Here is a 27,142-nt window from a genome sequence, read left to right as displayed (position 1 = left end):
GGGGAGCCTTTTGAAATAAAGAATTGAGATCTGGAGCCAGAGATCAAGGCTGGCCAACAAGACAGACAGGAGGGACCAAGGAGATGTTATCACTGGCCTCACTGGGATAATGTGCTCAAGGACTACTTCCTGATGTGCAGAAAACCTCTAGGCTCCCAACCTCTGAGTACACAGAGCAAAGGTTAAAAACCACATCTTCCCTGGAGCTCTGCCACAGCAGCCCTGGGGACCAGGGATTGAAAGATGAGAGACCCAGCAGCTAAAAAGGCTCAGGCCTCTGCTGTCTCCCTCATTCCATCTCTGGGCTTCAGGCTTTTGCCAATCACTCTTTCCTAGCACCCTCAGCTCACCACTGACCAATAAATGAGGACAGTGCAGCCTGTGATCCATCTGGCAGCCTCAACCAGCAAGTATAAAGGCCATGGGCAAGGGGAGGAGGTGGGCCAACATGGAGGAAGGCAGATCTCCCCACAGATGCGTGGTGAAGTCCCTCTTTCATATGGTGACAGTTCAACAGATAGTGGGAACTAGAAGGGTCTTTAGGGGCCATGGGCTTCTAGTCATAGCCTTCCCCTGCCAGGGCCTTTAGGAACAGGTAAGAGGACAAAGGACCTCATGCAGTCAAGAATCTGGTGACACCCAAGCCTGGCTCCCTATCTGTACCTCTCCTGAATGAGAGCTCAGGACCTTGATCCAAGGCATCCCCTACCCATCACTCACATCATTATTCTCAAACCACACCACAACCAGAGGGCTAAGGCCCAGTTCCCTAGCCTGACATTTGGGGTCTATCCCTGTCACAGAAGGATAGTTCATTCAAAGTTTAGCCCTTCTTCTTCTACGGGCTCTGGGCAGCCAGGAGGCATGGCAAAAAGGGAAAGACTTCCCACAGGTGAGGCCGGGAGCCACGTTCCACTGAGCTGGACAGATGCCCCCTCCAAGGGGCACCAGTCCAGAAGCCTACTTGTCCTCCAAACCAAGTGTGGGGGCTGCTGAGTGGGCCTATTTTCAGTGGCAGGAGAAAGGTAAGGGTAGGGTGAGGGGAGCTGGGATCCTCTAGCCAGGAAGTGGGGCCTGCCTACATGGCTCTCTGATCACCACTCCTAAGGGGCCCTGGGGCTGGGGCTGGATGATCATCTACCTGTGCATGTGAAATCTGTGTCTGGATATGAAAGTGTTAGGAAAAGGCTAGGGCTGGTAACTGCCTGCTAGGGATGTCCCGAGTGGTATATGTGACTGTGTCACTGGGCTAGCGGATTGTGCGTCCCATGTGTTCCGGAAGAGCTCAACTACATGACCTCCTCAGGGTCAGACCCCAGGGTTAATAGGGGAGGGCATCTGAAGGCACACCTACCCCCTCACTACCAGCACCAACCCATCCACAGCTCCACAAGCCTTGGACTGCCCTGCCATGCAGGTTCAGGGAGACCATCTGGGTGTGACACCTGTCCCCAAACCTCCACTAGAGCTGACCTGTACTTAACATGGACAAAGTAAAGGCAAAAAGCCCAGTGCCCATCACCAGGCCTTCCCACACGCACCTTCACCTTGCCTGTGCTTTGCAAGATATGCACCAGGGCAGACGCCATCTCCTCTTTGGTCTTGGCACTGAGGATGGGTTCAAGGGCTGCACAGAGCCCCAGGTAGTGATTGGTGATGTGCTCGGCAAACTCCTTGTACATCTCCATGGGCAGGATGGTGATGGTCTGGTAGCGTGCCTTGATGCGGATCATGGGTCCGGGGCCCTTGCCACCCTTGGGGTTGGGCGTCACCACAGGGTACCACTTCTCTACGAACTGCCGCCCCGCCACAGAGGCAGCGGGAAGGCTCACCAGGCCCAGGTAGCTGTTGCGCTCCTTCTTCTTCTTCTTATCAGTCTCCCGGTAGAGGTGGACGGTGACTGTGCGCAGAGGTGGCAGGTTGTGAAACTCGAAGTGTTCTCCCCAGAAGACATTGTCCGTCTTGAGCTTGCCCGTAGTACGAGCGTAGAGCACATCATCCAAGCACAGCTCACACAGGTACTTCTTCTTGGCTGGCAGGTCCTTGGCTTCAATCACCCACAGTTTCAAAATGTGCTCCACACGCCGGCTGTTATCCTGTAGGGGCCCTGGGTGTCAGCTGGGGCTGTCACCTGCCTACCCAGCCAGCCCAGAGGTGGGAACTCCTCTGAGATGTGGGAAGGGCTCCAAAGATGGTGGTGAAGGGGTTGGGTGTGGGGGATGGGTCAGCTGGACATGACATGGGCTGCCTCTCTTGTCTGCCTTGCACCAGCTTACTGACCTTGGGCAAATGACTTCATCTGGCCTCAGTTAGCTTTTGTATAAAATGGGAATAAAATAACCACCACATCGGAGTAAGACTGAGGAAAGAAGATAACACAATGCCTGCCACATCACTGATCATGGTACTACTGTTAGCACTTTCTCAGTTTGCTGAGAGGTGATACTTTAGTGATGTCATGGAGACCAAGATTCAGCCCAGGTCAACATGTCAGTGGGGAGGAACACACATAGGAGTTAGAGTCCTGACCAGATGGAGGAGCCAATGTGGGCCAGGGTGCCTGCCTGGTGGAGGGGGCAGATGTCTAAGCTGGAATGGGATGGATGAGCTAGAGTTAGCCAGGGAACATGGGACAGGCAGAAGGATTGTATCAAATGCCCAACTCCCTTTTCTCTGGCCCAGCTTCCCACATGTGTACCTCTGGGAACTGGCACATGGCAAATATCTCAGACTGAATAACTCACACTCCTCTTCCAGAGTTTAACTGGGCTCTGCCTCCACCCCAGTCCCAGAGTGCACCACCAGCAATGCATCCCTCCTGCTCCCTCATGTTGGAGTCTCACCTTAATCCCCCATGCTCCAGAGAAAGGAGGCCCAAACCTACCTTGTTGGGGTGCACTGCTCGCCGCAAGTTCTCCATCCACTTATCCCGCTCGGCTGCTGACCGGCAGGAAAAGCACTTGCTTCCTGACGATGTTGTCACCTGTTGGAGGCAGGCAGGACGTGTTACAGGGGAAGGGACTATGGCAAGGCCGGGCAGTGATGGAAGGCCTCTGAGACCACCAGGTCTGCACATAGCCTCTGAATGGCAGTAGGACAAGGCTCACAACTGCCCTTATACCTCTCATTTCCCAGATGGCACAGAGACCTGCTGTCCTAGAGCAGGTGGGCAGCAGTAGAGCAACCTGGCCTGAGCCATCTGGCTCTCAGGCCTGGCTCCTCATCTCTGCCGGCTCAGAGCCCTTCTTTTCAAAGAGGAAAATCACCTTTATGAGTCTTACAGGGCACTCTGCCCAGGTCAGAGGGCAATGCTCACCTCAAGTACAGCCATAAAGGTAGAAACCAAAGTCCCAAGAGGACAAGCAAGGACAGGCAGGAGATTCTTCTCCACCCTTAGCTGACACCTTCTGAGGGTTCTCTTTTGCCCAGCAACAGTGACAACAATGATGGCCACAAAAAGCCTAACACCTGTGTGTCAGGCCCTGGGGTCCTCCTGCCTGGAACCTTCACCATCCCCTGCCTGCCTGACTCCTGTTCATTCTCTAGTTGCAGCTTGGACATTTCCTCAAGGAGAGGGAGCCTGGCCTGAGCTGTTGCCACTCTGTCCCCACTGTCCCAGTGCCATGCTAAGGGTTCCACGGGGCAAACCAGATCTCCCATCCAGGCACTCAAGTGCCTATACATGAGTAGCAAACTGTGTTTTGAACAAGCTGACAGGTACAGGCCATCTCAGTCTGTCCCAGGCAAGGAAGTCAGAGTCCAGATGCTGCCTGGCTTAGCTAGGAGTCTTAAACCAGAAACTGCACACAGGACACAGGTCATGGACAGAGGTTGGGAGGTTTTTACACTAGTCCCCAAAGGCAGCTTATTCATTCTGAGAGTTTCCTTAATTATGCATGATTGCAGATAGGGTAGGAATCTTCCCAGAAACAGAAGTAGGAAGTCAATAGGAATAATGGGAGACGCCACTGGGAACTCCCAAGAACACCTGCAGCATAATAACCTGATCCTGGCTTGGTCTCAAGCCTGGCTGCATGAACTTTGGCATCTTGCCTTCTCTAGTCCACTGACTTCCCACCTACCATGAGGGACTGTGCAGGGGATCCCAGCTAATGGCCCTGCCCAGGTTACATTTTGGCTTTATATTCTTAATTAAATCCTGGATCACAGAATGCTGGGCAGAAGAAGTTGGGGCTCTCATTGAACAGATGGGAAAACAGGCGCAGAAAAGTGGGGGTGGGGGGAGGGGACTCTCCACAATCCCACAGTACACTAGGTGAGCAGGCTCCAACCATGGGCTCTGGGCTTGTGCAATTCTATAGCAGCTCTTTTTCCTTAACTCATTTTTACCCAATGGGGACCCAGAGGTGTCACCTGTTTTACAAAGAGAGCAAGCACTGGTCCATTCTTAGGAGCCCATCCCTGGGTCTCTCATCTCCCAGGAGCCAAAAGCTATCAGCAGATGTGGCCACTGTCTCAAAGAGACTATCCACTGCCAAGGACACAGTATTCCAAAGGAGTCTGGAGGAGTCCGGCCTGGTCAGAGATAGACAAAGGTGCTGCCAACCTCTCCCCTGGTGAGACCTACCTCAAAACAGTAGTCCTGGCCCAGGATGCTGCTGTGCACAGGCTTGATGACCACCTCCTCCTCCATGCTGAGGTCCAGCGCCTCCACCGCACTGCTGGGGCTGAGCAGGGACTCGTGGGAGCGAGACTCCTTCAGCCTTGGCATCAGATGGGACCTGAGGAGGTAGGCAGTTGATGTGTCAGGGCCAGGCCAAGTGGGGTGGCTGTGCCCCACCCACTTGTCTCGTCCCTGCACCATTGCCCTCCTCAGTGGCAGTCATTCTTCCTCCAACCCTTGCTGCCCTTTGTTTTCAGGCAGGCTTGGTGGGAGGAGTGTCCCCCAAACCCACCAGTTCCTCTTCCCCACTGTGAGGGTCTAGGTAAGAAGTTCAGCCCCTAAGACAGCAAGAAACTGAGGATTCCATGACCACTTGGGTTTAAACTGAGCTTCTCAGACTGCAGGGCAGGGTTGGACCTGGCTCTTTAGCAGCCCCAGAGACCCACCAAGAGAAGAGCTGCCCAGATTTAGGCAGCTTTTTGGGATTCTGTAGCCTTTTCCACCTTCCCTACATCAGCCCTGTCCCCATCCAAGACCAAAGTAATCACCATCCCAACGCTCGTCCAGAATGCCACTGCCAACAAAGCCCTTTCCCCCATACTGCCTCACTCCCAGCGCCACACAGTAGCACAGGCCCAGGAACCTCCACTGCTCTATTTTATAGAAGCTCTGAGCAGAAGAAATGCCACAGTCTCCGCACAGTATCCAAAACATTGAGACTCAGTCGGGTCCATTAGCTGGCACTCTGGGGCCTAGGCCAGAGTCAGTGGGCTTGACATAGGCCTTGGCATGAGGAACAAAGATGCCACCTGGTAACCAAATGGAGCTCAGATCTGGACTGGCCCTAACAAAATGGCCTTGAACCTAAGCCCACTGCTCACTTACTGTATGGCCCTGGGCAAGTTCATCCCTCTCTGTACCTATGGTTCTTCAGTGCATCACATGGAATACACCTCAGCATACCTGCTCCCAGTGCTTGGTAATGACCACCAAAGAGAAATGAAGGTCCAACTGGAGCCCCCTCCACAGCTGGGCCAGAGGAAAAGCCCACAGTTTAGTCTGACATAAGGCTACCGTTGGTAAGGGAGACACCTGGTTTAGATGCACTACGTGAGCAAGCTCCAGCCATGGGCTCTGGGCTTGTAATTCTATAGCAGCTTTTTTTCCTTAACTCACCTTTACGGGGGGGGGGGGGGGGGCAGAAGTGTCACCTGTTTTACAAAGAGAGCAGGCACTGGTCCATTCTTAGGAGCTCAGTAAAGAGGAATGACATACCTCATCCCTGGGTCTCTTGTCTCCCAGCAGCCACATACTATAAGCAGACTTCCTTCCCACAACACCCTTTGCTTTTTGGCTTCTGACCAGTTCATCATCCTCTCCTTACCTTAGATCAGGCTAAGATCTGACCTTGACCTTAAAAGACTCAGAGCCTGACAGACATTTGCATGCAGAGCACACCCATTTCCATGACCACATGGAGTAAAGAAGGCTGAGGCCTATGATGTATGGGCTCAGGGATCCAGAAAATTTCCACATCTCCATGGCAACAACCCTATGTGCATATAAACTTTCATTCAGCACAAAGTCTAGGCACTCAAGGTGTCAGAGCTGGAAGTGAGACCCCAGGCCTTAGAAACCCCACATGAAGTGCTCCAGTAGACTCTTTCACTCATCTCGCAGGCCTCCTCATGATCACGGGAAGCTGGCTTCAGACCAGAGCAAAGCTGTGAGGTGGGCTGAATTCAGCTCAGAAACCATCCAAATCCCCCTGGGTTCCCTCTGGGGCTTCTCAGTGTGGCCTAAGCCTAGGACCCTTTCCTGGGATGCCCAGTTTGCAAAGGTGCAGGGTGGCTTACCCATAATGCCATACCATCCTATGTGTTCAGACAGGACTTATCCCTTGATGACCTCTCAGTCCTTGCTCAGATTGCTAGGCCTTCTCCCATTGCAACACTGACAAACACTGTGGGGAGGTCTGCCTTCCCCTTCTCACCTGGGGCCTGGGCTAGGCAGCCTCACCCTCAGATTTTAGGCCTCCCTCACAGAGAAAGCTTCATACTTCAGTGGAAGAGATACACTGGCTCAGATGTTGGGGAGTCTGAGGAAGTTGGGCTTGTCTAGGAAGGCCTGGAACTCACAGTAAGGATCAGGCTACTCTTTGGCCCAGCCTGGCAAACCCTGCCAGGTTAGGATGCTGGAGTCAGAGTGGGTCAGGTAGTAGCCTGGGATGTACAAAGGGAGGCGCTGATGAGCTGGGCCACCTTCTGCCTGAGATGCCTGAACGAGTTGGCTGGCTGGAGAGAAACAAGGAGTCTTTTACAGCTCACTGACCCTGCCCGGGGAGACCTAAGGGGTGCCTTGTTCTGCAGCCCCAGGAGCCTAGATCAGACCCTCAACAGCCAGAGCCCACAGACTGTGACTGCAGAACCCCTCCCCTCCTTCTTCACTGTCCTGTTCTGTAAATGTGCTCCAGCTGACCTGGGCCTCACTGGGCTAGGAAGATTCCTGAGAAAGAGGGTTCAGTGTAGCTCAGGGCCCTTAAGGCATCCTGGAGCAGCCTAGCCCTTACTCTCCCTGCCTCCTCTCAGACTTCTCCATAGGGGGAAGGTGGAGCAGAGCTGCATCCAGCCCCACAGCCCAAGCTCACTGGAAGGAAGAGAAGCAGGGTTGCCTGGCTCCTCCCAGGCTTCCCAGGCTGCTCTGGGGCAGTAGAGGGCTGGTTGGTGAGAGCAGGATTGGTGGTGTTCTTATGTGTCTATATTTTCTTCCTGTTCGCCCTGTAGTCTACCTGCAACCCCCTCCATCCTCTAAATTCTGACACACAGTAACCTTGGTCCTCATCTCATCTGGGCCCAGAAGTTGGTCAGCTGTGACCCACTGAGGTATGCCCAACTCTCTGGGTCCATTTCCTTATCTGAAAAAGCAGGAAGGATTCTTGCCTCAGATGGAAAGTAGTGGTACTGAGCACATGCTGCAGGAGTGCTGTAAAGACAAGATCTGCAGGGGGAGGCATTTCCCAGACCTTTCTGTTATGGTGGTAGGGGGCCTTATAAAGACCAGCCCTGGACATGGCACCCTGGGCTGCTGGGTGGGGTCCACCTGCTGTTCCACCTGATCACAGAGGCCTATTTGCTGGGCAGCTCCCACCCAGAGACCCAGGTCCCTCAAACAGGCCTCCAGGCACATGCCACTCCCTCTGCCAAGAAGCCCCCTTCCCCTATCCAACTCGAACTCCTAGCATCAGTGCATTTTCCTTCATTAAGGCTTCCTGGACTCCCAGGCTATGCTGGGAAAGTTTGTCAGAGTTGTCGCCTTGCCAGGAAGGGGGTTCCTCATGGGTAGGGCTAAGCCTGGAAGTTCTAGGATTCAGGTCCTCGGGGTTCTTGGACCAAAGCTCCCAAACCTCTGCAGCCAAGGTTAGCTACTCCTGGAGTGAGGAGGAAATCAGCTGGGACAGACCTCCCTGAGCCGCAGACCCTGATGACATGACTGTTCCCTGGAAGAAGGGACAAATTAGACCTGAGGGTTTGGCTGTCAGGTCAGCTGTCTATTCAAAGCCAATTCCCAAGAGCAGCATCCCAATGTTCACCTCAGAGTCTCCATGAAAGAGCCTTAGGGGGATCATCTTATCCTCTTAGCAGCACCCAGTTTCCCCATGGTCCTAACCCTTTCTGGGAACTCAAACATGGCAGATTCTCTAAGGCCCACGATGGCCCTCGAGGACTAGAGCCCCTAGAGCTCTTGCACAGTCTTTCCCTGTATCCTCCATGGTATGGGACTCTCACACCTACAAGAAATAAGTGTGGCACCAGGATTCCCAGGTCACTTGTGGAAAACAGGTCACAGGACAGTGAGATCTGCCCTGGATTCTACTGCTATTGAGAGCTGGTCTGGCCAGGGCCTAGGGCATGCAGGGATGGAGTATCCCAGTGGCCATCCCCAGCAGACCACAGCAGTACCCCTCCACCAGGAGGGCCCCTCTGCCTGGCATGGCCTCCCTCCCTCCCCTCACAGCCTAGAAGACAAGCAAGTCACAGAGGCCTCAAGGTGGTATTCAAATCCAGTCCTCTATCACTATACCCTGGTTAGTGACCTAGCCATGGACTCTGTCTTCCAGTGCCTTGGCCCAAGCTCTTTCTTCAGCCTGTCCTACCTTTTCCTCCATCTTTCTGTTTAACAAAATCCTTCCATTTTCAAGGCCAGCCAATGCCACCATAATAATACTCTTCTGGTCTCTCCAGCCAGCCAGCCCACACCCATGCACTTGAGCCCCATCCATGCCTTAAATACTTGGTTCCTTGCTTAATTCTCATGATGACCCTCTCAGGTTTGAGGCACTGAGAGTCTGAAAGGCTTGACTTGAACAATGTCCTCTAGTAGCAAGACTGAGGAGGATCGCACCCCAGCTCGGTGGAGTCCAAAATTGACTCCATCAGTGTATACCACAGCCTCAGCCTGGCCTTTCAAGGCCCCACAGGTGGCCATGGGCAGAAGGGCAGAGAAGGTCCACAGGCAGGCTGATGACTCCCTGTGGCTGTGACCTGCTCACTCCAAGGGCAGCCTTGCCCAGGTCCCAGAAAATGTGGGCATAAGCATGGGGGAGTCACTGCTGGAGACAGAGGCAGTCCCAACAGCAGCTCATTGTAAGAACCCAGTAGCAGGAACAATGGGACATTGTCCCAGCTCCTAGGCCACAGCCTTATCTGATAGCCTTCCAGCCAAGCCACAAGCTGTTTTTCAACTCTGATCCTTTTTCTCTTAAAAGGTTAGTGACATAGAAATTCCACAAACTCTCCTTATTTCAAGCTCAGGGGGGGACCTACAAACAAAAACAATGTTTGTGATAACTAAAAATAGCTCTGACACAGGATGCTTGCAGCTATGGGTGGGGTAAACTGAGAGTAGGGTATTTAGCCTGGGAAGTAAGAGGCTAAGGGTCACCCTCCAAATCTCAAAAGGACAGAGGGAGCTGCCCTTTGCTTCCCCAAGGCAGGCCTGGGACCAGCTCATTGCCAGTTGTCCCCAAACAGACCAGGCTCACTTGCTTTTAGTGTGTGTGGACTTCTTGTCTCTGGAAAGACAAGAAGGTCTCTGGGAGACCCTTAAAGACACACTGTGGAGAGAACGCTTGCACGGCTGGAGTCACAGGTGGACAATGCATGCATGCAGGCAGGCAGTGGGGTGAGCACATGCTACAGAAATGCCACCAGAAGCTGGGATAAGGTGGCAAGACAGAGGCCTTAGAATCCAGGGTGCCCAGCTGCAGGAGCTGTCAGTTTCTATTCCTGACAAAACACAGAATTGTAAGTGCCTTAAGCCATGCAAGTCTCCAGGTCTGTTTCCATCCACAAGTGGGGGTAATGGCACACCTTCCTCTCAGGTTTGCTCTAAGGATTAAATGAGAAAATGCAGATGCTCAAGAGGCAAAGATCAGTGCCAGGGACTACATCAGTCACTCATGACTGTCCCGTTCCTCTTTACCCACCTCATGGTCATGCACTGTTTAAGAATGGGACACAGCAATGAACAACACTGGTGAGCAATGGACACAGTGTCTACTGAGGCTGACAATTCTAGGGTAGCTGGAAATGGAGTGATGGGATAGGTGCTCCCGGGCTATCCCCTGTTCCTTCCCTGACCACTCAATTCCCTACTTCCTCCACTTGTAAAATGGGAATACTCCATCTGCTCAAATGCTCAGGATGCCTCAAGTTTTTAAAATGCCCTGAATTTCCATTAGTGAAATTAAGGAAGTGGGGAGGTCCCATAGCCTGTGACTCCTTGGCATGGTGTTTTCCAGCCCCAGGTGCTTGTGTGGTTCCATGCTACACCTACTGCCACAACCAGGCCTGGACTGGGAAGAAACTTTAGACAAGGTGGGTCTTCGCAGTCAGGACCCAGCCAGATCTCCAAGCCCCACCTGGTGGGACATACTCACTGAGCCTGTGCCTGTACCCTAGGCAGGCCCAGGCTGTGGTGCTAGAGATGTCTACCTGCAAGGGGGTGGCACCCTTTCTGGACGCTGTCCTGGAGCATGTCAGGATAAGGGCACTGACCTCCTGGGAATTGAGCAGCAGAACATAAACAGGGCCATGCCCTTCTGGGAACATCCAGCAGACACATCTTTCCTCAGTCAGGCCCTGCTGCCCTGGGAACTGGCTGCTGAGAAAGCCAGTGCTCGCTCCTGGCCCAGCTGGGTTCCCAGGAGGGGAGAAAAATGTAGTCATCTGGTGGCCTTCAGGGCCCTGGGGATACAAAGAATGTCCTAATAAGGCAGGGAGGCTGGTCACTCAGCCTGGGAAGGCTTCCTAGGATGACAGGCAATGGAGGCATGGTCCCTTTCAGCCCTGGATCCCCTCATTCTGAGGCAGGGGCAGGCTTCACAGAGTCAACCAGGAGCAAGTGTGACGCCCCCATGCACATATTGAGCCCTGCCTTTATCTTATCCCTGGGGTCACCACACCACAGGGCTGACCACTCAATTCCCTACTTCCTCTACCTGTAAAATGGGAATACTCCATCTTGAACTGACAAGGAGGAGGGCCTCACACCCTGGCAACCAAGAGAAGATAGGGGCCAGGAGGGACAGAACATGTCTATAATTCTAGCTACTCAGGAGACTAAGGCAGGAGGATCACAAGTTCATGGGCAGCCTGGGCAACTTACTGAGATATAAGATAAAAAGGGATGGGGATATAGCTCAGTGGAAGAGTGCTTGCCTAGCATGCACAAGGCACCCTGGGTACCATCTCCAGCACTGCAAACAACAAAACAGGGTGGCTCATCAATCGCTATGGCTACCACACAGCTGGAGGCCAGGCACCACAGTATCCAACAGACACTGATCAAATGAAGGACAATGTGGCAGGCTGAACCTAAAAGCCACCTACTGTGTGCCTACTGGGTCCCCAACAACATGACAGGTGATCTCACACACATGTATCAACTCACACTTTCCCCAAGAACCCTACTTTGAAGGTGGCATGGTCCCAGACAACAGGAAAGTAGGAACTCAATCTGAGGCCCTTGGAGACCTGGCTCAGGGATGACCCCTGCCACATTCACCCCCAGTGAATTCAGTTTGTATAAAGGATGCTTTCAGACACATCTCCTTTGCTGAAGAGGAAATTGAAGCTTGGCGAACAGGAGTGGCTCAGCAGATCATACAGTCCAGAGTGAAAGTTGGGATCATCATCCTTCTTTTGGGCAGTCCTGGTCCCTTTATCATGTGGAGCCAGGCCTGGGGGCCGAGCGTCCAATCAACCTAGTGTCCCAGCAAAGGCCCATCCCTCTTGCCATAAGGGAGGGGAAGAACCTTCCAGAGAGCCCTGGGTTCCTGCCTGTGACCCCAGACTCCCCCCCCCTTTCCCTTGGACCCACAGATTCTGAATAAGTTCTATCCCCTCTTTAGGCTGAGCTACTTCTGAGAGTCACAAAAGCCCTATGTCAACTTCCTATTTACCAAAGGGACTGTGACTACTTGAGTACTATGACCACCACCTGTAGTAACACAAGAGTGCCTCACTGCTGCCTGGTGACGACTTGGGCCACAGGCCTGGCAAGAGACCAGGGTTGTTAGAGGTGCTGGTCTGGTCCCCAAACAGCAGAGCAGACAGACTTCAGTAAACTGAGCAGACCCCAGCCCACCCTTTCCAGGATAACTGTGCAGATCGAGTGGAGTCTTGCAAAAGACATTTGGGATCACATTTACCTTTCCACATCTTACTTCCTTTGGGGTGGAGGGGTTGAGAGAGAGAAGAAACAAAAAACTTTCCATCTAATCCCCCAAGTCATCCTGCAACCTGAATAATTTCGAGTTTTTAATCAATAGCTGTCAGACTTGTCAAATTACTTTGGGGACCGCAAAGCAGTTTTTAAACATTCATAAACCTCAGTAGAACAGCGAGGTGCCCTGAATTTTAAGAGAAGAGAATCTAAGGAACACTCATTGAATAGGATGAGATTTGAGCTAATCGAAAGTGAGCTGAGGGCAAACTGCCCCTCCTGCTTTCAGCTCTTGGCCCTTCCCAGGTCCCCAGGAGAAACCACCAGCTTGGCCTGTCAGTCAGATCAGGGAGGAGGACACCCATAGTTCTAAACCCTGACTCAGTGAGCTAAGGAAAGCAGTGCCCCATCCCCCTACACTCAGCCCCAGGAAAGGAGCCAATTTCCTTACATGGCACTCAGAGTTCCAACCCCAGCCACATCTGAAGTGACCTCGACAGCCGGACTTCCATGCCAACTGCACATGAACTGACCCTCTGTCTGATGTCCTGCCCCCGACTTGTCTAACTGGACCCTCTTGAGATGTTTCAAGGCCCAGATTGAGGTGTTCCCTCCCCTGTGAGTTCAACCTGTCCCTGACCTCTCAACACACTCAGGCACCCCCTTGGTCTGATGAATCACACCACTGAGGGTGGGGCTAGTTTCAGACTGGTTCCCCAACTCCCACCAGAAACCCTAAATACCTCCAACAGCAGCCTCAGGTCTGGGAGATGCAGGACCCAGGAGAGAGTGATGATGATGTACAAAATAAGGAGTTAACTAAAAACCAGGGACTCCCATTCTCCAGAAAGCCTCTTCCTTTCTGGTTAATCCAAGTACTCTCAGCTTTCTACCTCCAGGAAGTCTCCTTTGGCTTGTGTTGGCCCCTCTGCAGAATGTGGGGGCACAACCATCTTCTCCCACCCCATCTCCTCTGCCCAAGACTCAGGGGCCATGCCACAAAGCCTCCTGGGACTGTGCAGGATGTTCAGATTAGGGTAACTGGTGATCTGAGGGTCTTCTTTCCTAACCCCTGGATACCAGGCTTCTGCTTCAACCAAGGACCAGCCGCTTGTCAACTTGCTCTAGGAACTATGCCGATTGAACACAAGAGGAGGCCTCCTTCTTTAAATCCACATAAACAATATTCTGTGATCTTGGTCAAATTAATAACTGTATCTAAGTTTTTCCATTCATAAAATGAGGACACCCCCACCTGTGACCCCATTACTAGTGCAGAGATCACCTGATCTACAGTGATTTCTTTACATATGGCCCTGTGATTACCTGCCCAGGCTAGGCTGGGACCTGCTTTACCCTGGACATTCTGTTCTCTCCCTAGTGTTTCTCTGATGCTCCTGGCTTCTCCCTGGCCCACTGACATTTCCAAGATGCCTTTCTCCACATAGTCAGCAGATCTTTCCTGCCTGTCTTAAGAAGCATGTCTGCCAACTGACCCCTTCCCACCTTATCTGCTCTATCACACACCCCCAAGAACAGGCTCAAAGTACAGGCACTTCAAAGACCCTCTTTAAGGAGGGACATATCTGGGAATAGGCACTGGTACCCAAGATTGTTCGTCAGGCTGGTGCCTCTTCAATTCTAGCCACTATCTGGAATGGAGGGAGTTTGTGGCCATACAGGGACCTCTCCTTATTGGTAGCTTGACCTCAGAGAAGCAGCAAAAACACGATGGGAAAGGAGTACTGAGTAAAGAACCGTGGGCCTCCTCCTGCACTCAGCTCCCTCATCTGTCAACTGGGCTGTCTTTTTGCAGAGCTTACTTAAGATTCACTATGCTAATGCCCCATTTGGGCCCGGGTGAGTTAACCCACCTGCCCAGTATATACTGAGTACCTCTGACATTCCAACTCTGAGCCTAGGGTTTTGAGCTGGGGAATCCCACTGGGCAACAGAGCAGCAGCTTCTCAGACTGTAACAGAAGACAGCCAGGAGTATTCAATGGCAGTAGAACAGCAGGACAGAGCAGCTACTGGCAAGCCCCAGGCTTCTGCGCCACTGGCAAAGGTGGAAACTCAGAAAAATTATGTCAAAGAAAATCTGGGGCGGGAAGGGACAGTGGCACTTAAGTACCTACACACCCACCTCTCACCCTACGATCCCACATCCTAGGAAGTGTGTGCAGCAGGCACTGGTCCCATACTCTGCAGATCCCATAACTCTGACTCTTGTGAAGCTAACTACTGTTAAGGAAACTGAGGCTTAGAGCCCTCAAGGCGCTTCCCCAAAGCCAGAGTGTCCAGTCTGGAGTCCCCTCGTCTCCCACATTCCACACTTGCTGACTCCAGGGTAAGTCAGTGCATCTGTCATTTAACATCTGGCTCAAGAGACTGCAGCCAATCAAGCCACAAAACATAGCTTCCAAGGTGTGTCCCAAAGCCAGTTGGGCCATCCCTGCTCAGCACATTGGGCTGCAGTCTCGCAGGGCTGCCTGCCTTTGCTCAAGGTGAGACACTCCCAGCAGCCAAGCCCTCCTTCTCTGTGCTTGGCTCAAAGGCCACTGTCTCTATGAGTCTCCCCAACATAGGTGACAAACTCCCTCCTGCCCCTAACAAGGAAGTGAGGCTTAGAGAGGCCAAGCAGTTTGCCCAATATCACAGCCCACAGGCACTGTGTGGGCCTAATTCTTCTTAACACCTTTCGATGCCTCAGGCCTTCACCAAACCTGCAGAAATCACATGATCAAATGTACATGAATGCAAGTAACTACAGGATCCTTGGGTCACCAAAATGGCACCAAACCTTGCCTTTGTTATCTGCTGGTGATCCTGTCTATAAAATGAGAAAACCATCTAGTTGGTGGGCAGTCTTATCTGCCCCCAGCACGGTGGTGAGTATGTTGTTAGACACCAAGACTTGACTGAGATAAGCCAAACCCCACTCTGACTTCTCCAGAAATGAGGCACTTCCCCAGTGAAGATTCAGCCACACCAAAGTGACCTGGCTTCTGACAACTGTTCCAAATATTTAAGCTGGAGCCAAAACATTCCAGGCCAACACAACCTTCTCAGTTTTCTGCCACCCCCCAACCAGGGCCTGATGGAGCAGGGCAGCACCAGCAGGGAGAATGTGAGACAAAGCTCCATGTGGCCTGGGGCAGAGTTAGCATGGCCCCCAAGTCCCAGCACAGCCCCACAGACCAGCCTAGGGCTGAACTCAGCAAAGGCCAAACTCCTCAGCTCAGAAACTTCCAGCGGTTCCTGGCATTTCCAGATTCTCAGCAGAACCTCCTAGAGGTGGCTGCCTATGGAAAATAGCACTGACACTGGATCTCTCTCACTTTAAACAAACTCGGAACCACACTCTTCTTGGTCCCGGAATGTGGGCAGACCTATCCTGATCGTTTCCAAGTTCCAGGCTGAAGGTGGCTGTCAGGGCAGAGGGGCAGAGATCCCAGGCTGGGGAACTCCTGAGTCTCCCCAGAGGGGGACCTGTGGCTACCACTCTCTGACTGGGTGCGCACTGCCACCTGGCTCATTCAGGTCCCCCTGGACTTGTGAGGCTGGCAATCTCACTCCTTCCCAGACTCCCTCCTTCATTCCAACTTGAAGCCACTCACCATCCCTCAGTGTGGCCACCAGGCTCACCAGGTAGGGGATGCCATGCAGTCAGACCAGTTACCCAGCAGCCCACTGTTCCCCAGGAGCCCCAGCCAGTCCAACCCTGCTCTGGCCCTAGACATACTTCTCCAGCCCTGTCCACTGGGACTAATCGTAGCTAGTTAAACAAAGGCCATGTTCCAACTCTCTGTAATGTGCTTTTAAAGGGCCAGTGTCCCACTTGGCCTGCTGGGAAATTAAAGGTATAGCTCCCTTTTTTCCTTACAGGAAGCAGAAAAGCAAAAAACAAACAAACACACAAAAATCCACAAAACAACACCAATACTGCTGCCACCACCACAACAAAACAAATTAAAAAACCAAAACCAAAACCAAAGCAAAAACAAAAAACACCCCAAAAAGTTGTGATCAGATTAGAGGTCTGGGGCTTCCAAGGCAGACTTCAGGCAAATGAGTAAGAGTTAAAAACCAAAGTTCAGCAATGAAGGTGTGGCTCACTGGTATAGCACTTGCCTGCCACAAGCAAAGCCCTGGGTTTGATCCCCAGCCAAAAAAGAAAAAAAGTCAAGTTTCACCTGAACATCTCAACCCCCAAACAAAAAGAACATGACTAATGCTCAAGAATAAAGGCAGGCATGGCAGCCATTTTGAATGCTCACTATGGGCCGGCACAGTGCTCGGCACTTGGTGGTAATGTATCCTCACAACCCATGACAGGCAGTGCCACTGCCCCATCCTCCAGAGAAAAAAGCTGAGGTCAGCAGAGGGGTTTGCTAGGATTCCACAGAAGAACTGAGACACAACTCACAGGAGGTCGGCCAAAGGCAGCCTCTTCCTCCTTCCTGCTCCCCAAAAAGAGACTTAGCTCTCCCTACCTCCACCCCATGCCCACCTGCTCCACATCCTCCATCATCTTTCCCTCTTAGGAGGAAAAGGCAGTAGTGAGAATGAGGAATCACTTGTCGCAGGTGTCCAACTTCTGGGCTTTCAGGCTGAGCCCCAAACCCTGTGAGGTCCATTCTGTCATTTCCTGCATCTTCTGAATGAGAAGACTGGGAATCATGAATTCTGACACAACATAAAAGGAGACACAAACGCCATGGAAAGGAGGAGGCAGAAAAGGAGGAGGGAGTTAGGAGCAGGGATGAGGGAGAAAAGAGGTACTTTACCCCCAGGCCCTCCCCAGTAGACTGTGTGGTCAGGTGGCAGGTGAGGGGAGCCAAGGCAGGTGCGAGAAACTGTCCTTCTGAACCCAAGGCTCAGACGGAGCCTGTCCACAGAAATAGAGGTTCTCTGGGCCCCTCGGCACTATAGGCATACGTGTCATCCTGTCCCGTCCCCTGCCCACTCCTGTTCAAGGGTAAAGGGCCAGTGCAGCTCACTCTGCCCACAGGGAGTATACAGTATCAGCCAAGCCACAAACACTGCTACACAATCAGGGAGCTCCAAAGCTGGGGCTCCCTTTGCAGGAGCACCCAGAGGTTTGACAAGGTTCAAGGCTCCCATTTCATCTTCTTTAACCCTGAATTATCTGGTGTGGATGTGGGCAAGGGGTGTCGAACATCAGAGGAAACAGGATACGGGCAGGAGGAATGCCCTTTAACCCCAGCAGACCACACGTTGTCCAGGTGCCTTAAACCCCACCATTGCTAGCTCATCCATGGGGTTAACAGGGAGGCCTGGTATAGGGGTGTTGTGCCGTTCTGGTTATGTTATTTAGCAAGTGTGGACCACTAGGCAGGTGAGTCCTTTCACTCTCCAGAGGCTCAGTTTCCTCGGGTATAAAATGAAGTACTACACTAGCCCCTAATAACACATGGAAAAACACTCGTCAGCCAGATGCAGAAAATGCATTTAGCAAAGCAAATAGGAACCCTAAAGACTCAAATATTTGAATGTCACTCATTCGACAGGCATCAAGAACCCACTAGGGTTCCATCAGACCTTAGGTTATCCCCAACCTTGTGCTGCAAACCAAGATACTTTCCATACTCTCCCCCAAGCCAGCAAAGCCATGGGTAAGGTAAAAGTCCTGCCCACCAAAATATTCTATAAAGACTTCAAACTTCTCTCAAAGCCAAACATAAGTTTTCTAGAAATCGGCCACTATTGTAAAGAAGTCTACCTCTGCTCTAAGAAAGATGCTTGGAGTAACCCCAGCTTCAGGCATTCTGGTTTAGGGGCCTTGGACCCCATACGAGATTGGAACAAGATATGACAGAGGCTAGATAGGGTCAGCAAACTAAGCAGAAGTCAGAAAAAGTGAGACATACACAGGGCAGATAGCCAGTCCTCCAGAGCACGAGGCAGTAATGACTGAGAGAGCTGTTAAACACCATTCTGGGGCCTATGTGGTCCTCCTGAACCAGTAACTCTGGGGATGAGCCACAGCCCAGCCCGCAGCCAACCCTGCTCCCTGGTTCCACCTGGTTGCCTCCTCCTCACTGCCTTTTTCTTTTCAACACACCTGTGTGTTCGGACCCCAATGGTTCTCGTCAGGTCACCAAAGGCCTTTATGGTGCCAAAGCCAACTTAAGAGATAGCTGGCTGCTCCCCCCTGAAACCCAGACTGTTGCATTCTGGACTCCTCCCTCCTCACAGGCCACTGCTCCCTTCCCTCCTTTTCCCCGGGTGTTGGGGATCCTCAGTGCTCTCATTTTGGAGACACTCTTCTCAGCAAAACACATTCCTCTGGTGATGTCATCCACTCCTGGGGCTTTAAATATCTCCAGTGTGCTCACGACTCATATTTACATCTCTAGCCCTTCTCTCTGAGCTCCAGACTCTTATCTAAATGCTGGCCTGACATCTTTTGGGTGCCTGAAATGTCCCACCTGGAACCTGTCTCAGAGGGAAGCCAGGAGTCTCCAGACAAGCATCTTCCCCTTCCCCGCATTCACAATCCAATCCATCAGCATATTCTTCTGCCACTCTCTGACTCTCCTCACCCCTGATACACACTGAGCCTGCCAGCCTTCCTTGACATTGGGCTTCCTCCTTTTACTCTCTGTCAGGTAGTCAAAGGGACCCTTTAGAAATGCAAAGTACATTATTTTACTCTTTCAGCTAAAAACCCTTCAATTACTCCTGACAGCTCCAAATAACCCTGAACCCCCCACAGGTAGAAGTGGCCTGCCCACCCTCTGACCTCATCAGCAACAAGCCCATGAAGTCTCTGCTTCCCTGCCTGGGGACAAAGTACTTAATGCTCCCTGGACTAGGAGTTCGTGCTCTACCCTGCTCTCCAGATCAGCCGCCTTCTGGCATCTTTTGGAACTCCCTGACTGCTTCCTCCACAATGGGTCCTGCCCCGCCCCCCACTCCTCCCCAGTGAAACACCTGCCTGGTTTCCTTCATAGCACCTTGCTCATGAAGTCAGCAAGTGTAAAGTGCAAACTATGTGCCAGGCACCATGTTGGGCACTGCGGCTACAGGTGCTAAACAAAGCAGACTGAAGTCTCCACCTTATGTTTCCATAGGAGAAGCTCACTCATTCTGGAAATATTTTGTTTCTCCACTTGTTCTCTCCCACCACCAGGTAAGCTCTATGTGGCCAAGGGCTGGGTCTGTTAAAATTTGTCTGCCATGGTGAAAGCTCAGTGAGTGCTTATGAAATGAATATGCCCAAGGACCAGACAGCAAAGGAAACAAAACCAGAAAGACACAAGAATTCAAGAGTCAGCTCTTCACTGCTTCAGGACAGACACCTATTGTTATCCTAGGGCCCCAGGTAAAAAGAAAGTCTTCTGCCATGTCCTCATCTAGTAGCCCCAAGTCCTTTGGGAGGACAGACAGATGCACAAGATTTTCCTGTAACTACTGGAGAAGAGATGGGTGATGCGGCCTAAGCACTTAGGAAGGGCTTCCTGAAGAGGTGAGGTCTGAACAGGCCAACTCACACCCCCACCCTCCACTCCCTAGGAAAACAGAAAAACAAATTTGTGTTTTAGGGCTACCATGTTCTTTGCTCTAGCAGGAGACAAGGAAAAAACCCTACTCCAAAAACACTTTACTTTTTATTAGTGTCTGGATCAATAAAAGTTTTAGGAATAAAGCTTCTCTCCCTGCAATACTAACCATGAGAGACAGACTTGGATTATTAAATCTGTCTGGGAGAGGCAGTGGCTGGGAGCTCTGCAGGGCACCCCAGTGCCAGCAACTGTACCTCCATCCACCTTTGTCCTCCTGTGTGCTGGGAGCACCAGCCTCAAGGCACCTGGACTGAGGGTCCTTCCTGGCTGAGCAGTCTGGGGAATCAAGGCTCTCCTCAAGGACCCCCTTCCCAACCTGCCAGTTCCCTCGGCAGACATCAGGAGCCAGGCCAACTGATGCCCATCTTGCAGGTGCCCCACAGCCTTACCTGCTTTGGCCTACTCTGCTGCACTCTAGGTCTTCTCCACAATCCCAAAGATAGCAGCTCCCCCTACCCAGGGCAGGTCTTGGCTGGGGGGACGGGGAACAGAGGAGTGAGTCTAATAACCCCACCCCCACCTTCTCTCTTCCTCCCCAGGCTCCAGGGGATCTGCAGGGTGGGGTGAAATCTGAATGCCTCAGGTGTTAACCATAGCAAGGTACACACCAGTCCAGCAGGTTGGCATCAGGTCCTAGAGCCAAGCCTCCACCAAGGAACAGAAATAGCCCCTCACCCTTCGGCCCCAAACCACCCTCATCAAAGACCTGGGGACCTGCCACCAGGTCATTTCCCGGGCCCCCTCCCTCCTTCCTGGAGAGCCATGTACAGACCTTGGTGGAGGTAATGTAGACTTCTCCACTGACCTGGGTCTGAGCACCCGAGGTCTGGGAGCCAGATCAGACTTCCGAGGATGGCTGGATCTCCACAGAACAGTCCCTCCAGCCCAACTCAGGATCTTGCCAAGGTTGTCACTGAGGAGTCCGGGACCACAGAGGCCCATTCCTGAGGGCTGTGCAGGCCCAGGTAGCTCTCACTGCCAGAATATGGGGCCTTGCAGCCAGGGCACTCATCTAAGAAGTGAGCCCAGGAAGGCTTCTTACCACAAATCACAGCCAAATCTGTGTCCTCCACGCTAAAATTTCAAAAATGACTTTAAAAAAAAGTGGTGACAACATCCAGAGATTTCCGGTTCTCCAGAGAACAAGTGGAAAATTACAGTCTTCCATACAGGTAACCACAAGGCACAACCTCCACGTCAAAGAAGTACAGAAGGACTCTCCAAAGCAAATAATTGCTTCTAGCCACAGGCAGATCTTTCCAAGACCTTGAGCAGGGAGCAGGCCTAGCACAGAGCTCCACCAGGAAGCTAAGGAGGCTGAGCCCAGAGGTCCCTTCCAGGCACCACCCCAGAGGGCTGGCTCCACCCAGTGTCAGATCTTGCCCCCGGGAGTCACCGTTTTGGTCTTTTGCAGGAGCCATTTCCTCAGCTGGCTGAAAGCAAACTGCTTTCTTCTCATTCTGGTCTAAAATCAAAGTCCAGTGCTGGGAGTACCCCTCTTACTAACGGGCAACTCCTACTCTCATCCCCATTATCATTCTGCTTCAGTTTCTACATAGCACTGATGTGAGGTCATTTTGTTTGTTTCTCCTCTTTTCCCCACCAGGAGAACCTTACTGGCTCACCCCCCCAACCCCCCCACCTCCCCACCCCCCCACCCCCAGCCCAGCACACTTTGAACCAAGACCTAGTACAAAGTCGGCAGAAGTAGGGGAAGAATGAACAGGATCTTCCTAGTTGGTCTGAACTGTGTTAGAACAAGTTTGGGGGTGAGCCAAGGTAGTAGGCTCGTCCCCCTGGGCCCCTGCCCAGCAGCTCACAGAGCATTCCAGACTTCCATGGAGCGGTGCCACGCCCCAACTCTCTCCAGGCCGGAAGCAACTAGCCCCGCCCCAACCCTAGCAGCCCCAGCAGCCCTTCCCTTTCCAGGCCAGGCAATGGGTGACATTCCGCCTCCGGCTGCCACCAGCTGCAACCGCTTTCGGCCTTCTGCCAGCAACCAGCCACTGCCTTCCAGAGCACATTGAGTGGGAAGAACGTTGAGCCAAGAATGAGGTGGGGCATGGGGGGTTGGGGGGGCGGGGTCTTGAGTCCCTACCTCCAAGCCAGCCAGAGCCCTAACAGTGGGCTGCAGGGCTCCAGCAAGTACTCTGGTTCATGAGGGAGACAAAGCCCCACTCCTGAAGGGTCAGGCTCAAACCAGCTCAGCCAGAAGACCCACCAGTGCAAAGACCCTTCCTCCTGGGCATTTCCATTCAAACATTTTTAAAAGCAACACAAAATGTGATCCAGACAGGCTTATCATGGTCACCAGGACAGAAGGACAAAGGGGATAGAAGGATAAAAAGGGAGCAGAACTCCTGACAAAGGTCCCCTAGCTGGAAGGAGCACAATGGGTCATGGCAGCAGTCCTAGATTCAAGTTCCTTTCCAGGGCTGTTTTCTCTTCTGCTGAAAGCTTATGGCTGGGACAGCAGGGCAGAAGGTGATGGTTATGGGCACAGAGGGAGGAGGTGACCTGATGAGCTGCACAAGCTCAGGAATGTGCCTTGATGCCTAGGGGCAGACAGACACCTAGGACCAATGTCATCCCACCCACTGGCCATTCTGGAGATTCACCCCCAACCCCACCATGCACAGCTCTCACAGCAACACATTCCTCTGGGAAGGGCACACCCAGCCAAGGAGATATTTTCCCACAGGGTCACTCTTTCCCATCCCACTGAGAAGTCAAAGCTCCAGGTTTGCATTTACTGAGTCTCTACCACCTACAGGATCAAACCTCCTTCTTATACAGCCACCATGAAGTGGGATGGAACACACCGACTCTAACTGAGGCCAGGGACTAGAGGCTTCTGCTAGAGTGCTGCTCATGGCAGATGATGCCAGGAGCTTACGGAATCCGGGCCTTTGATGGAAACATCTGGCTGTGGGAGGAGGGCCCCCACCTGGCCTTTTCTAGCCATTGAGTATCACAGGTCCTAGCTCACCATTGCTGAGCTCTCACGAGGCACCAGACTATGTCAAGCACCTACTGTGTGCAGAGAAGCAGGATCCTAATTGGGGAGGAGCTGATGAAGAGGTCTTACAGTGTGGCCCCAGCAGCAAACCCCAACCTGGAAGGTCCCAGATTTATTCCATCCCCAGCTGGACCCCAGGCTCCCAGCTCATCAGTGATCCCAAGTGGCCCAACACCATCCCATCTGTTCATATCTGCATCTTCCCATTCTCCAAAGCCCCAGCGGGCACCTCCACCCCCATCCCTGCTCCCCTTAGGACCTGCTGGCCTCATGGGCAGAGGTGCACTCACAGTGGTTGCCTGCCTTTTGAGGCAAGGCTGACCTCCCCGCTTTCATCTCAGCTTACCCAGTGTTCTAATAACATTTCCTATCAGGAGAGAGGTGAGGATGTAGTCATTCAGAGGGCTAGAGAAGCCCCTTTGGCTCCAGAGCAATAGAGACACAGGAAAGGAGGAAGCAAGACCTTTGTAACAAGCCTCCTCCAGGGTGCAGGCTTCAAGTCAGGCTTCTCTAACTGATTCCACGATCATGGCAACAAACAGGCATGTCAGACTCTGTGGCCACCTTACACATGAAGTGAAGTTCAGAGACGCTAAGTCACTTGTACAAGTGACCTAACTACATCTGAAAGTAGATGTGCCTCACTCCAGACAACTGTTTGTACCTAGACCTGTCCCTCTTATCTCCCTTCCCAATTCAAACACTCCTTCCTCCGGGAAGCCTTCCTACGTTTCCTCCAGGTAGGAAGTTGACCCACATAGTTCTAATATCTTGTTATAACAGAACAGGACCCTATGACAGTACCTGTTACCCTGCATGACAGCTGTCACTGGAGGGGGTCACAAGCTAACAAGAAATAGCAGTCTGAAGACAGCTATCCCAAAGTGCGATTTCACACACACACCAGCTGTCTGACCTTGAGTTACTTCTTCCATTCCCTCCTGGCCCCAGATGGAGGTCTGCACAACCTCTCACAAGCCAGTATGAGATACACAGTTATCATCCTTGGCTACCCACAGTGGGGGAATCTCAGAGATTGTCCTGTCCAGTCACTCCTATGTGTAGTACCTGCCACGACCCTGGCTATCCACAAACAGGCCCAGAGCTGTGGGCTTCCCTGAGCAGTAACTCCTGCATACCTCAGCACACTCCACCTTTGTTCCACTGCCAGCCAGCCACAGGCCTTCTTTCTGTCCTACCCTTCCCCAGGCACCCCCTGAGCTTTCTCATGGCTTTACCTACCTTACTTCCTCTGGGCTCACCTCCTACCCCTATTTCTAATTTTCATTCACCTTTGAAGGCTCAGTTCAACCACTCCCATCTAGAGGAACCCTTCCCCAAGGTCCTCAGGCACAGGGATGTGCCCAGTCTCTCCGTCTTCCTTCCCAAGCTCCCGGCCTGGGTACAGCTGCCTGCTCTTTAGAGTCCTTCTTGGGGTCTACTCATCTATAGTTCCTCAGGGCCTGAGGCACAAAAGAAGCACATACCCTGCACATTGGTCTCCTCCTACAAGAGAAGCTAAGTCTTAGCTTCTTTCAGATCTGAAGATGTCCTTATCAATTGGACAAGGCCCTTTGGGGGACTCTAGAACTTCCCACCATGGGCTTCCCTTTCCAGGGGTAACAAAATAATAAGCCCCCAAATCATCAAAGGACATTTCCAGGTGATCCTTATACGTCCCGGGGGGAGAGATGAGCTCCCACCCCAGGAAGGGGAGACCTTCCTTGTGACATTGACTCTCTTCTTTCCAGAGGCTGCAGAGCAAAGCAGGGTTAAGACTGGAGAGGGACCTTGCAAAGGAGTCAGCCCAAGGTCTGCTATTCAAAAACAGGGCTTCTGAAGTGACCCCTGCCACACTTAACTGAAGGAAATAAGCTTGGTTTTAGACTGAGGGCCAACAATGGGAAGTAGTTTCACTGCACCCCCAGCTGTGAATTTATGTGAGCACATCCAAGTGTGTATGGCTTTATCATCACAAACAACAAACATGTCCTAGCACCTGTTCTGCCAGGCCCAGTGTGAAGTATTTTACATATATTATCTCCTTTAATCCTCGGAGAGCCATAAGCTCGGTTATCCATACTGCATCTGACTAAAACTGCAGCTGACACACAGAGAGTGTGGGAAAGCTGCCCAAGGTCACACAGAGCTATTTACTGGGGGGGGGGGGGAGCTGTGAACCAGGAACCCCAATGATCTGACTCCAGGCTGCTTTTCTGGTCTAAGAGGACAGTGCTGCTCACCATTCCAGGGCTTGAGCTGCCTGCTCCCCTTGTTGAGAGCTGTGTGAGTAATTAAGGTACATCATTAGCCTACAGCCCCCAACTTCCTTCTTTCCACCTGCTCTGACCCCCCCACCCACTGTAAGGCCAGCCAGCCTCCACCCTCTGACCACCTGTACCCACTACCAGCCTAGCTGTACCTGCCTTTGGCCAGGTCCCCAGCCAGTGTCTTGTGGTAATGACTTCAGCGGCAGGGAAGGCCGAGGCCTTTTCCCCAAGCAACACTGACACTTGTTGGCTCCCAACATGTAATGTTTCCTTCAAACCATTCAGGGGAGTTAATTCCCACCCATGTGCCACCTTCTCTGAAAAATACACAACAAATTTACTTAAACAAGCAATGAAACATGGGCTCTTTCTCGGTTGTAGCAGGGCCAAGTGCTGGACAACACCCAAGATGCCGCTGTCCCACCACTGGACAATTGGAGAGAGCAATGAGGGCAGAGCAGTCCATTCCCGCGGGAAGGCCCAGCCCTCTGCAGCAAGAAGATGGAGGAGATAGGCGGGGGGGGGGGGGGGGGGGGTTTGGATAACCACCACTCAGACCCTGCTGCTGCATATAGCCAGATAGCAATTCTGCAACAAGGGGTTGGTATTTACAACCCTTTCCTGGACTCCTCAATCTCCAACCCCTTAGAAGACAGTCTTACTTCAGGAAGGTGGAGAGATGGTCTGTGGATTTGGTTTCCCCCCCTGTGTTTCCTGAGTCTATTCCACACAGGCATCTTGCCCAGTGTGGCCAAGATGGATACTACTGACTTCCTTGCCATGACTTGTGTCAAAAGAGGGAATCATGACCCCCACTCTGCAGATAAGAAAACAGGCCCACCAGGGCAAACATCCAGACCAAGGCCTCATGGTTAGAATGGGAGAGATACAAGGATCCAAACAGGCACACCAGATGCGTGGTCTCTGCTCTTACCAAGTGAGTAGTTTAGTGGAGAGAGGAAGGCACACCAACGTTAGAGCCAAGAAACACTGCACACCACCAGTTGTGGGCCCAGAAGACCGGTTGGTTCCATGTCCAGTGCAGGGTCTGGCCCAATAGGAGGCCTATGACAACTGTGGGAACAACACTTTCAGTTTGGTCTCAGGGAACTGGGAAAGATCTCATGGAGGGATGGGTGTCACACATCCTTCATCTGTGACCACATACGTCTATCCTCCACCAAGCTCTTGCCTAGCACACAATACACTTCTTGCTGCCAGGGGTTAGCCCTGGGCTGGCACTGGCAACCTGCATACTATTTATAGCAGGGCAGCCCAGTCCTGTGAGGGGTCTCAAGCTATGTCTCACTGACAGACGTGACATGGGTCCTGCCAGAGCTGTTGAGTTCTTTGCTCTAAGTCACACAGCTAGTAGGGCTCTGGTGTATCTGACTTCAGGGTCTGCATCTCCACCTTACCTCTGAGCTTTAGTTTCCTCATCTGCAGAAATTGCTGCTGGAAGTATCTACCCTTCAGAGACTGGCATTCAATTGGTGTTGGATATTAAATGCCTGAGATCTGAAGCCTGGGTCCTGGAGTTAGTGACCACATGATTCCAGAGCCCAATGACTCTAACACAGAGGCCATCTCCTGGAGCTGGTGGGGAGAACAGGGGAGGGTAACAGGTTTCACTCACTACTCCTCTTTTCCTGAGTCAGGCTTGCTAAAGAGTAACCACCAATATGGAGTTATAATTGGTAAGCTTGGAAGCACAGAGCCCAGCAAAAGACCCGGTGGGTGGTAGTGTTACAGGAGAAACAGCTGAGCACAGCAAATATAGCCGTTGACCCAATTCAGTTCTGTTCTGTCTTCAAGAAAATAATTCAGTTTAAATGAATAGGTTTCCCATGTCCCCTCCAGCCTGGGGAGGGGTAGAAAGGGAAAGGGGGAAACAGGAACTGTTACCCAAGCTC

General features: G+C 52.2%; 1 protein-coding gene across 17 annotated transcripts in view; it reads right to left on the bottom strand.

Moving 5' to 3' along the window:
* Dab2ip (DAB2 interacting protein) overlaps positions 1 to 27,142 on the bottom strand; it is a 249,500-nt gene that overhangs the window by 86,548 nt on the left and 135,810 nt on the right. For 15 of the 17 annotated variants that reach the window (XR_013438282.1, XR_013438281.1, XM_078048122.1 and 12 more), the window contains 3 exons: positions 4,589 to 4,742; positions 2,885 to 2,983; positions 1,542 to 2,096 (listed from right to left, as the gene is read on the bottom strand). Coding sequence is in view for 15 of the 17 variants with exons in the window: in XM_078048122.1 (XP_077904248.1) it covers positions 1,542 to 2,096; positions 2,885 to 2,983; positions 4,589 to 4,742 (808 nt within the window). In the remaining 2 variants the exon portion in view is untranslated. Of the gene's footprint in view, positions 1 to 1,541; positions 2,097 to 2,884; positions 2,984 to 4,588; positions 4,743 to 20,712; positions 21,224 to 27,142 lie in introns of those variants that run through there. The other 2 variants (XM_005320919.5, XM_078048128.1) reach the window with 2 other exon arrangements.

This window comes from Ictidomys tridecemlineatus, chromosome 4 (assembly GCF_052094955.1).
Source record: "Ictidomys tridecemlineatus isolate mIctTri1 chromosome 4, mIctTri1.hap1, whole genome shotgun sequence".
Lineage (NCBI taxonomy): Eukaryota > Metazoa > Chordata > Mammalia > Rodentia > Sciuridae > Ictidomys > Ictidomys tridecemlineatus.
The sequence above is the reverse complement of the archived record's forward strand: the minus strand, read 5'-3'. Positions and strand labels throughout refer to the sequence as shown.